Source organism: Globicephala melas, chromosome X (assembly GCF_963455315.2).
Source record: "Globicephala melas chromosome X, mGloMel1.2, whole genome shotgun sequence".
Classification (NCBI taxonomy): Eukaryota; Metazoa; Chordata; class Mammalia; order Artiodactyla; family Delphinidae; genus Globicephala; species Globicephala melas.
In genome coordinates, this window is record NC_083335.1 from 56,342,385 (window position 1) to 56,354,516 (window position 12,132).

At 37.1% G+C, this 12,132-nt stretch overlaps 1 protein-coding gene across 1 annotated transcript in view; it reads left to right on the top strand.

Annotated features, from left to right (window-relative positions):
- The window catches only part of POF1B (POF1B actin binding protein), a 100,379-nt gene extending 92,833 nt beyond the window's left edge, over positions 1–7,546 (top strand). Inside the window, exons 15-16 of the mRNA XM_060292023.1 lie at positions 5,923–6,037; positions 7,541–7,546. Of these exons, the coding sequence (XP_060148006.1) occupies positions 5,923–6,037; positions 7,541–7,546 (121 nt within the window). The remainder of the gene's footprint in view (positions 1–5,922; positions 6,038–7,540) is intronic.
- The last annotated feature ends 4,586 nt before the right edge of the window (positions 7,547–12,132 follow it).

Here is a 12,132-nt window from a genome sequence, read left to right on the forward strand (position 1 = left end):
CTGCCTCTAGTGTATTTTTATTTTCATTATTGTGTTGTTCAGCTCTGTTTGTTCTTTAGTTTTTCTAGGTGTTTGTTAAACTTTTCTTGTATCTTCTCGATCCATGCCTCCATTCTTTTTCTGTGATCTTGGATCATCTTTACTATCATTACTTTGAATACTTTTTTAGACAGATTGCTTATCTCCTCTTCATCTAGTTGTTCTTGTAGGTTTTTTTCTTGTTCTTTTGCCTGCAACATATTTCTTTGTCATCTCATTTTGTCAGACTTATTCTGTTTGTGGTCTCCTTTTCACAGGCTGCAGGATTGTACTTCCTCTTGCTTCTGTTGTCTGCCGCCTGGTGGGTGAGGTTGGTCCATTGGCTTTTGCTGTTATCCCGTTGGTAAGCTGTTTGATTGGTGTTGTGGTGATCAGAGCCTGCCCTGGATATTGAGAGGACCTCCCCTTTGCTCCCAGTGGCTGTTGCTGCCCTGTGAGGGGTGGGGTCTTCTCTATTTGTTGGAGTAGAGGTCCCTAGATCTTTTTCTTTGCTGTGATTCTGATCTGCGGTGTGATGTGAAGTATGTGGGATTGGAGGACTCCCACTGAGAGAGAAGCTAATGAGTGTTCCTCCTCTGGAGGTGTTCACTGTGAATGTGCTCTGTTGTGTCCCCTTTCATCCGTTGTGTGGACTCACAAAGTACACTGTTGTTGGCACTGCTCTTGGTCCCACCTTAACTGTGGGTATGCCAGCAATTGGCCCTGGTGACTCTCAGGCATTCTTTTCACCCAGTCACTGGCACAGATCCACTGAGGTCAGTTCCTAGGACTGCAGCATTCATTCACCTGGACCTGCCATGGGAGCTATGGAGGCTGCTCAGACTCTGGTCTGGCACATTCCCCATGTGTACATGCCCACAAATCCCACAGCTACTAGTGCCATATCCATCCAAGTGCAGGAGTTCTTGTTGTCCTTTTGGATGTTTCACAGGTGCTGAATTTAGGAAGCCATCAGCAGAGGTGTAACTCCACAGTTCGTTCAGCTCCGAGGAGAGATTTCAGCTCTTCTTCCTTAGTCACACAACCCCTGGCTCTCAGTGGTGGTTTCAGCCCCTACTCTGGGTGGATTTCCTAGTGGTGGGAGCTATCCCTCTCCTTCTGGGACAGTGGGGCAGGTCCGGACACCCACTGTCAGATTTCCCTGTAGCGAGAGCTATCCACATGCTCCCTGGATAGTGGGGCAGGTCCTGGCACCCGCTGATGAATTTCCTAGTAGTGAGAGGTTTCTGTGTGCTCCTGGGACAGCGGGTGAAGTCCTAGCACACGCTGACAGTCCCAGCACCCACTGGTGGATTTCCTTGTAGTGAGAGCTATCAGGGCACTCCTGAGACAGTCAGATGGGTTCCAGTGTCTGCCTGTGGGTCTGGAAGAGGTGGCCAGTGCCTGCCTCTGGAGACCAAGATGGAGGTGGTGACTCACGCCTACCCTGAGAACTCCTCTAGGCAGTGTCCTGTTGACTGGGAGCACTCATAGGGAAAGAAGCTTGTGGTCACATCCCTCTCCTCATGCACCTCCCAATAATGGTGCCTTGTTTCTCTGGTTGGCCAAGGCTTCTTCATGGTATACCTTCAGTTGCCACTGCCTGACCTCTTCAGGCTGCTTCCACACCTAACCCTGGTCCTCTCCCTGGGACCGAACTTCAGAGTCTGAGCTTAAGCACCCAACTCCCACCCTCACCAACAGAGGAGTGTTTCAGATTGGAGAGTGCAGGGTGGCAGTTCCAGCCCTCTGTGCAGGTTACTCTCCATTTTGCCTTACACGAACTGGTTGTTTGCTCTCCCCTCTTAGGCTCCGAAACTCCCCCTTCATCCAGTCTGATCTCTCCACTGGTGAGCAGACTTTCCAAGGTGCGGGAATCTTTCTTCTTTCCCAGTTCCCTCCCTGTCCTGATTCCTTTTTTTTTTCCTTTTGTCTTATCAGGTTATGTGGAGGTTTTCTTGTCTTTTCGGAAGTTTGAGGTCTTCTGTCAGCTCTGTTTTGTAGTTTGTGTCTCTCGAGGAATTGGTGCATGTCATCTAAGTTATCAAGTTTTCTTGGCATAAAATTGTCATAATACTCCTTTATTATGTTTTCAAGACAAAGTATCTCCTTTAAAATTTTAAAAATTGAGATATAATTAACTTATAACATTATTTTAGTTTTGGATGTACAAAATAATGATTCACTATGTGTATACTGCTAAATGATCACCACAATAAGTCTAGTTAACACCCGTCACCATCCATAATTACAAATTTTTTTCTTGTGATGAGAACGTTTTAAGATCTAATCTTTTAGCAACTTTCAATTATCCAATACAGTATTATTAACTATAGTCACCACACTGTTCATTACATCCCCAGGACTTATTTATTTTATAACTGGAAGTTTGTACTTTTTGATCACTCTCACCCATTTTGCCCACTCTCACCCCCCACCTCTAGCAACCATCAATATATTCTCTTTATCTATGAGTTCATTTGTTTTAGATTCCATGTATAAGTGAGAGAATATGGTATTTGTCTTTCTCTCTCTGACTTATTTCACTTTGTTTAATGCACTCAAGGTCCGTCCATGCTGTCATAAATGGTAGGATTTCCTTCATTTTTGGCTGAATAATATTCTAGTGTGGGGCGGGGTGGTGGTGGGATGAATTGGGAGATTGGGATTGACATATATACACTAATATGTATAAAATAGATAACTAACAAGAACCAGCTGTATTTTTTAAAAATAAACATAAAATTTTTAAAAAACTAAAAAGAATATTCCAGTATGTGTGTAAATATATGTATATATATTATACATTTATTATATATATAATATTTTATTTATCCATTCTAATATTGATGGACACTTACATTGATTCCATGTCTTGACTATTGTAAATAATGCCACAGTGAACATGAGGGTGTAGATATATTATAGTGTTTTCATTTCCTCTTGATAAATACCCAGAAGTGACATTGCTGGATCATATGCTAGTTCTATTTTTAATTTTTTAAGGACTCTCCATACTGTTTTCCATAGTGGCTGCACCAGTTTGCATTTGCACCAACAGTGCACAAGTGTTCCCTTTTCTCCACATCTTGCCAACACTTGCTATTTCTTGTCTTATTGATAATAGCCGTTCTAAGACATGTGTGAGGTGATAGCTTCTCTTTCTTAATATCAGTTAATTGTGTGCTCTTTCTTTGCTAACTAGTCTGCTTAGAACTATATCAATTTTAGTGATATTTTAAATGTTCTTTCATTATTGTTTTTATCTATTTTATTGGCTTATTGGGTATATTACTTTCTTATAATTGGTATAAGTTTCAAAGTATTCCTTTTTATCTTATCACAGTCTATCTTCAAATAATATACCTCATCACATGTAGCATACAAACTTTATGGTAGTATACTTCCATTTCCCTTTCATGATTTTTTGCTATTTTTTTCATTTATATGTACTTTTTTTAGTCCAAATTTTTTTATTGAGGTATAGTTGATCTACAATATTAAATAAGTTTTAAGTACACTATGTAGTGATTCACAATTTTAAAGTATATTCTATTTTTAGTTACTATAAAGTATTGGCTATATTCTCTGTTTTGTACAATATATCCTTACAGCTTATTTCATTTTATTTTTTTAACATCTTTAATGGAATATAATTGCTTTACAATGGTGTGTTAGTTTCTGCTGTATAACAAAGTGAATCAGCTATACATAAACATATATCTCTATATCTCCTCCCTCTTGCATCTCCCTCCTATCCTCCCTATCCCACCCCTCTAGGTGGATACAAAGCACCAAGCTGATCTCCCTGTGCTATGTGGCTGCTTCCTACTAGCTATCTATTTTACATTTGGTAGTGTATATATGTCCATGCCACTCTCTCACTTCGTCTCAGCTGACCCTTCCCCCTTCCCGTGTCCTCAAGTCCATTCTCTACCTCTGCATCTTTATTCCTGTTCTGCTCCTAGGTTCTTCAGTACAATTTTTTTTTAGATTCCATATATATGTGTTAGCATACGGTATTTGTTTTCCTCTTTCTGACTTACTTTGTATGACAGACTCTACGTCCATCCACCTCACTACAAATAACTCAATTTCGTTTCTTTTTATGGCTGAGTAATATCCCATTGAATATACATGCCACATCTTCTTTATCCATTCATCTGTCGATGGACACTTAGGTTGCTTCCATGTCCTGGCTATTGTAAACAGAGCTGCAATGAACATTGTGATACATGACTCTTTTTGAATTATGGTTTTCTTGGTGTATATGCCCAGTAGTGGGATTGCTGGGTCGTATGGTAGCTCTATTTTTAGTTTTTAAGGAACCTCCATACTTTTCTTCATAGTGGCTGTATCAATTTACATTCCCAACAACAGTGCAAGAGTGTTCCCTTTTCTCCACACCCTCTCCAGCATTTATTGTTTGTAGATTATTTTGATGATGGCCATTCTGACTGGTGTGAGGTGATACCTCATTGTAGTTTTGATTTGCATTTCTCTAATGATTAGTGACGTTGAGCATCCTTTCATGTGTTTGTTGGCAATCATCTGTATATCTTTGGAGAAATGTCTATTTAGGTCTTCTGCCCATTTTTGGATTGGGTTGTTTGTTTTTTGAAATTGAGCTGCATGAGCTGCTTTTAAATATTGGAGATTAATCCTTTGTCAGTTGCTTCATTAGCAAATATTTTCTCCCATTCTGAGGGTTGTCTTTTGGTGTTATGTTTTCCTTTGCTGTGCAAAAGCTTTGAAGTTTCATTAGGTCCCATTTGTTTATTTTTGTTTTTATTTCCATTTCTCTAGGTGGTGGGTCAAAAAAGATCTTGCTGTGATGTATGGCATAGAATGTTCTGCCTATGTTTTCCTCTAAGAATTTTATAGTGTCTGGCCTTACTTTAGGTCTTTAATCCATTTTGAGTTTATTGTTGTGTATGGTGTTAAGGAGTGTTCTAATTTCATTCTTTTACATGTACTGTCCAGTTTTCCCAGCACCACTTATTGAAGAGGCTGTCTTTTCTCCATTGTATATTATTGCCTCCTTTATCAATGATAAGGCCACATATGTGTGGGTTCATATCTGGGCTTTCTATCTTGTTCCATTGATCTATCTTTCTGTTTTTGTGCCAGTACCATACTGTCTTGATGACTGTAGCTTTGTAGTATAGTCTGAAGTCAGGGAGCCTGATTCGTCCAGCTCCATTTTTCTGTCTCAAGATTCCTTTGGCTATTTGGGATCTTTTGTGTTTCAATACAAATTGTGAAATATTTTGTTCTAGTTCTGTGAAAAATGCCATTGGTAATTTTTCTCACTACTAAGGTGATAGTCTTTTGTAGTATTTGCCTGATGCCCTCTGGTATTAGGAGGTCTTTCCATTCTGGTTAGTGGAACACAGATTGGAGTTCCCTTTACTATGTGAACTCCAGGAATTTGAAGAGTGCTCTTTTTCAGTGCTTCTTTCCCTAGCCTCAGTAGCTTTTTCACAAGCCTATACTGATCAGTGCTCACCAAAGGACTTGTGGGGGAACTCTCTACAGATCCCATGACCTCTCTCCAACTATGTAGCTCTCTCCTGTCTGGTATTCTGCTCCACATATTCTGACTCCAGGCCATGAGCTAGGCACTTGTAGTGCTCATGTCATTTGCTTCCCTTCTCTGGGATCACTGTATTGTGCAGCCAGTGGTCCATTATTGCCAGAAGCAAAAGTACTTCCCTCTTACTCTCTTGAAAATAGCCGTAGTAAATCTTTGTACCACTGAGAGGTGATTTTCTTTTTAGAAAGAGTTAAAAGTCATTCAAAGCCAAATTAATTAAATAAGGAGGATCAAACTAGGAGTGACTAAAAAGTAATGAGAGTTATTTTCTTGTCCAGCTTGTAAACTAACTTTTTTTTTCTATATAGGTACAGGTCACAATATCCTATCTTAGGCCTCCTGTATGATGACTATGAATATTTACCACCAGGTAGTGACACACAGACTATTGTGATTGAGAAAATAGAAGACAAATGGACTTGTGTAAGTTCACTTGGGCATTTTTCGAGTATATAATTAGGGAGAAAAAAATCCTAAGGCCATTGTGTTGTGTTAGCAGAGTTTCTCAACCTCAGCACTATTAACATTTTGGGCTGGATAATTTGATGTGGGGGGACTTCCCTGCACATTGTAGGACATTCTAAAATGATGTAGAATCTCACTTTTAACACTATGATAATGACAGTCTTTGTCTTGTTATGTTAAAAACTTCTTAGGTACTGAAAGCAGGTAAAACTAATCCATGGTTATTAAAGTCAGGAAGTGGTTGGTTATCCTCAAGGTCGGGTACTGATTGGAAGGAAACAAAAGGAGGACTACTGGGGTACTAATAATATGCTGTTTCTTGATCTGAGTGATAGTTGCATATACATGTTCAGTTTGGGAAAATTCATTTAGTTGTACACCTATATGTGCACTTTTCCTATGTTTATTATACTTCAATAAAAGTCTTAAAATGCTTAAGTATATCATGATGAGCAATAGATAAATGTATGTCAATCAATTATTCTGTACAACCTTTTGAGGAAATTTTTAAATGTAGATTTATCATTAATAAAATACTACAGATGTATAACTAATAAATTACTACAGATGTAGTTAATAAAATTAAATATCTGTTAAATAACTCACTTTAAAAAAATTATCTTTTGGTTGAACAAGCTCAAATATTTGAATAAACCAAAAAATTCAGAAAGTTGATAGCTCTGAAGCACTTCTCTGACTACAATAAAGCCATCAATCTTGTATACATGATTATCTATCATCACTGAAAGCAACCAACACTTAGTAATCCTAAGATAAAAATTTAAGCTTTGAAATATATTGTGCTTCTTAGGTCATTAATTAGTTGAGAATTATTACTAATTATTAATTGACAAAGGGTGCTTTGTGGCCCAAGAACCAGTTAAGCAACAAGAGAAAGTCAGCATAGGATTTAAAATTTGTCACTCAAAGTTTATTTGATTCTGAAATTTAATACTGAGAAGCAATTGCTGCTACTAACCACATGTGTCTCAGAGGTGGCATCAATGTGAAGACCTACCAAATAAAGGGTCTACAGAATAATAGTCATTACTTCTCCTTTCATTAACAGCATACAGCAATGAACATCAAACTCAATATCTGAAGGAACTAGATACTGATAGCAAATTCAAAATATATTTAAGTAAATTCACAGATGATAGATCTGTACTTATTAACAGAGACTTTTGGACATATTTAACTTCTAACTATGACACCAAGGAGTAAATCTACTCACATCTCCCTCCCTTGTGCTTAAAATCATTTGAAACATATACTTTGGCTAAAGTCAGACAAACCATTGTTTCATTGAATATACATATAAAAACTGCCCAAACTGTGCCATACATTTCCCTTGGTATTATTCATATCAATTTAAATCATTTTTACAACTGTGTGCATACAATTACAATGTTTTAAATTAATTATAACCCATTCTAAACTGACTTTTTTTTTCTTTTCTAGCCGTGAATGAATCTCCAACTCAAAGGAAATTTTTTTGTCTTCATTAGTACTTTGTTATTTTTCCATAACTAAAGCCAATCAATATTTTGAACCAAGCTACTACCCAGGAAGTCTAATGGAATTAATTAGATATACAGATGAGAGTTTCTCCGACCATTTATAAGGCCTGAATCCTTTCTATCACATTTTTGTATTCAGTATAGCAACACACCACTTTTTTTTTAACATCTTTATTGGAGTATAATTGCTTTACAAGGGACACCACTTTTAAAACTCAATTACAGGCACTGTAGGACTTAATCCACTATTTTTCAATAGGGTGCTTCCTAGACACTGAATTAACTTTGTTGGGGTAGAGATTTTACAAGTTATTCCATTAGAAGATTTTTCTATGATATTAGATGTGCAATTTAGCTACAAGAGTAAATACTGTGTTTTAACAACAACAAAAAGCAATACTATTGAATTAAAAACAACAGTTTAGTGCATGGTATATACAGCATATATTTGCTTTTCTCACATTAGACTTTGTGAATAAAAGAGGTGATTTATTACATGCTATTCATACCTCTTGGAGACAGAACTAAATCAAAGGTGATGATTAATTTCATTTAGCAGGGAAGTGGGAAGCATATTTTTTAAAATACCTAAATCCACTAAATTGTACATTATGCTATTATGGTTCTAAGTACATATCAGTAGCTTGGCAAATCTGTTCTTTTGAAGCATATCATCCCCAAATGAGCCCACCCACTTCCTTAAAAACCTGTAACACTGGGCTTCCCTGGTGGTGCAGTGGTTGAGAGTCCGCCTGCCAATACAGGGGACACGGGTTCATGCCCTGGTCCGGGAAGATCCCACATGCCGCAGAGCGGCTGGGCCCATGAGCCATGGCCGTTGAGCCTGCGCATCCAGAGCCTGTGCTCCGCAACAGGAGAGGCCAGAACAGTGAGAGGCCCACATACCGCAAAAAAGACAGACAAAAACAAACAAAAAACCTGTAACACTACTATTATAGTAACTGGTGGAAGGAAGGTGGGCTTTTTTTTTTTATAGCAGTAGACAAAACAACATTGAAATACTGTGTAAAAGCTTAAGGAATAAAAATAACGAAAACAAATACTTGATATGTGTATTCTACTTGGGAGAGACTTTATAGTAGAATATTTAATGTACTTAGAAGTTGGTTGATTAATTGGGTTCTAATGACCTTACTAAAAGTGAACTAAAGTATTTTCTAAATACAGTAGTAGATAAGAATAAATTTTTAAAATGTCAAGGCCTTTGGTTAAAGTTAAGAATTAGCAAAAATTAAACTGTTTGCATTTGACAAAGTATAGATTAAGATAACAAATAAATTTGGGTTTACATGTGAATGAGATTTTGCACTGAAATGTCTCTGCAAGTAACTATATAGAATTCTGTCATTCCTTATAATTATATTCTAATAATTATCCATTATATTAAGAAACTGTTAAGATAGCAACATATAAGGCACTACATGAAATCAAACCACAAATGAAGAGAGAAAATGCTTTTAATACTTATGTAAATATCCAAATAAGTTTTGATATGAAGCTAAAAGCCTTATTTTATTTTAATACCTCAACTAAAATGTTAAGCTTGAGAACATCCTGGCGGTCCAGTGGTTAAGACTCTGCCCTTCCACTGCAGGGGGCAAGGGTTTGATCCCTGGTTGGGGAACTAATATCTTCCATGCCGTGCAGTGTGGCCAAAAAAAGAAAATATATTAAAAAATATTAAATGTTAAGCTCTATAATGTGGATTGATACAATTCCAGTCTTATTAGTTATTTTGTGATAGAAAATGTTAATATTCTTTATGAGCTATGTAGTCCTTACATTTTTTCCCTTGGTGTAAGAACAGGGTAGTTTCTCCTCTGCTAACTACTCATATGTGTAACTGTAATTATGCCATGTTATCTACCCATTGCATATAAGTGAAAGTTTTTAGTAGCTTGATAGAAAAGTGCCACCATAACTGTCTGAAAATTAGAACAAGTGTGATTTTCCTAAAATACTCTTAAATAAAAATAAGTGTCCAAAATTTGGGATAGTTAAGAAGTCAGCACTTCATTGGCTCACTTGATCTATGCATAGTGAGAAATGGGGGTCATAACAAGGTGCTTATTATACTTAACAAAGTTAAATGTATGTATTTCTTTTCCAATTTTTGATTAAGCTCAATAGAAATACTAGTGATTTTTTCCTCTCACAAGTTTCGCACAGCTTATCTCTGAAAATTGCAAAGATATTGTTGGATGAGGAATGCCTGTTTATCTAATTTCTATTCCCAGCATATTTTGCTTTAGATGTTGAATAAAATGGAGACTGTGCAATGACATGCAAAGTAATTTGTTTAAGTGTGTAAATAAAATATATATCTGTATGGTCTTTGTGGAAGTCCTAGTAGGAAACATGCGGAATGGAGTTTTAGCTTAGCTGTATACTTTTGTCAGGAAGTTATTATCATGTGAATGTTTATGTTAGAGCTAACAAGCACCACTATAAAAATAATCCTGATGTGGACTACTAGAGACAGCAGTTTAACATAGTTGGACCTCTGGTTGATGCAGGTTTCTGCTTTAAATGAGAATTTATTTGCTTACAAACCTAGTCTTCTAAGTTCTGTAATTCTCTAAGTTCATAACTAGATGCCATAAAGCATTCTTCCTATCTTTGTAATGGGGCTTTAACTGTTATACTTTGTCTTTACACAAACAGTACAAAAGGAAAAAAATAAAGCTCAAAAAATTGCATGTCACCACCCAATTTAGATCACTTTTAACAAAAAGCCATTCTCACTTCTTTCCTGTTATAATCTACAAAGATAACATGTAGACATAATTCCCTCGAAAGTAAATAATAAGCCATGAAAAGACTTCCCTACAAGGTCTCTCTCTCCCACCACACACCATTACTGAATTTATTGGATTTCCATAGTACTTTTTTGTCCAATAAAAAAGTGCAACGTATTTCAAGACCAACCTAGGATAAATAAAATATATTTTTTAAAAACAAAGAATGGAATAAACAACTACATCTGTCTTATAAAACCATTAATCTTTAGTGACAAAATAAGACATACTGCTTTTGAGTCTACAAAGGAAGACTGGAATCGTTGTATGACATAATTATAATACATGATAGCCAGGCAGTCTTGGTAATCTTGGGTTGGTCTCTTGTAGATGAGATGTTAAGTCCAGTTCTTAATCTCTGCTGTTTTCCTTCAAAAATTCTTAAAAAGCTGTCTGGGATTTACTTCAAATTAAGCCAGTGAGAGAAGGGGGCATCAAAATAAACCAATGAGAGGCAGGTTGGTGAAAGCAGGAGTGAGGAAGAGTAAAAGTGAAACAAAATTGGCCATAAGGTGATGATTGCTGAAGCTGGGTAATGGCTGTATGGGGATTCATTATATTGTATGTGGTTGAAGATATTTTACAATAAAAGTTATCTGTCATACTACATCTATCATACATATCTTTAAGGGAAGGCCAAGGTTCAAACTGGTGGTTGTCCTGTATGAGACGTGAATTGGAGAGGTCTACCTGAATAATTCTAAATATTTTCCTGTCCATCATGGTATAGGCCGCATAGAAGTGACAATCAGACAAATTCATCTGCACATAATGACCCTAATGACCCTGGACTGTCCTGGAAAAGTGCCTTTTTTTTTCTTTTGTTTGTAACATGGGCTGAATTCTCATGTGTTCTATCTTGGCTGTTTTTTTCTTTTGTTTGTAACATGGGCTGAATTCTTATGTGTCCATCTTGGCTGTTTTCTAGGCCCAATTTATAAGAAAGAAAATCCATTTGCTTTTCTCCAGCACCACTGTGACCACGAACAACTGGAATAACCTCTTCACATGGCTGCCTGCTTCCTCTGGTCCCTGTACAATACATTCCTCACACAGCCTCTACAGTGATCTTCAAAACGTAAATCACATCATATCACTCCTTTCCTTAAAACCCTCCAATGACTTCCCATTTCAAATTCTCACAGGTGTCATCCCTTATCAGTCTCCCTTCACCATGATCCAGCCAAAGCTGGTACCATTTCAGGTTGTTCGCATTTGCATGTGTGTTTCTCTGCCTTGAATGCTCTTGCACTTGCACAAGATTTTCATGACTGGTTCTTTCCTGCCACTCATGTCTCAGCTCAAATGCCAAGTCTTCAGTATGGATCTCCTCTATGTACTCACCCATAGATATTTGTTTAAGCAAAGTTGGCAAAGTGTACGGGAATTACACTGGGGGCTTTGTCTAACACCTTACTGTTTCTATGGTGGTAACACATTGGGGGCTTGCTAGAAATGCAGAATTGTAGGCCCCGGCCTGCACCTATGGAATTAGTATATTTTAACAAGATCCCTAGATGAACTCTATAGAATTAAAGCTTAAAGCACCGGTCTAACATGTAATGGCTAACAGATTCCTTCTTTTTCTCTTAGTGATCATTAAAGAATAACCCAATTGACAAAGAGTCTTAGCAATAGTGCTATATATTCTATCCAGGTACATGGATTCTACTGAATGCTGACTAGTTTGAATACAGCACGTTATTTTTACGCT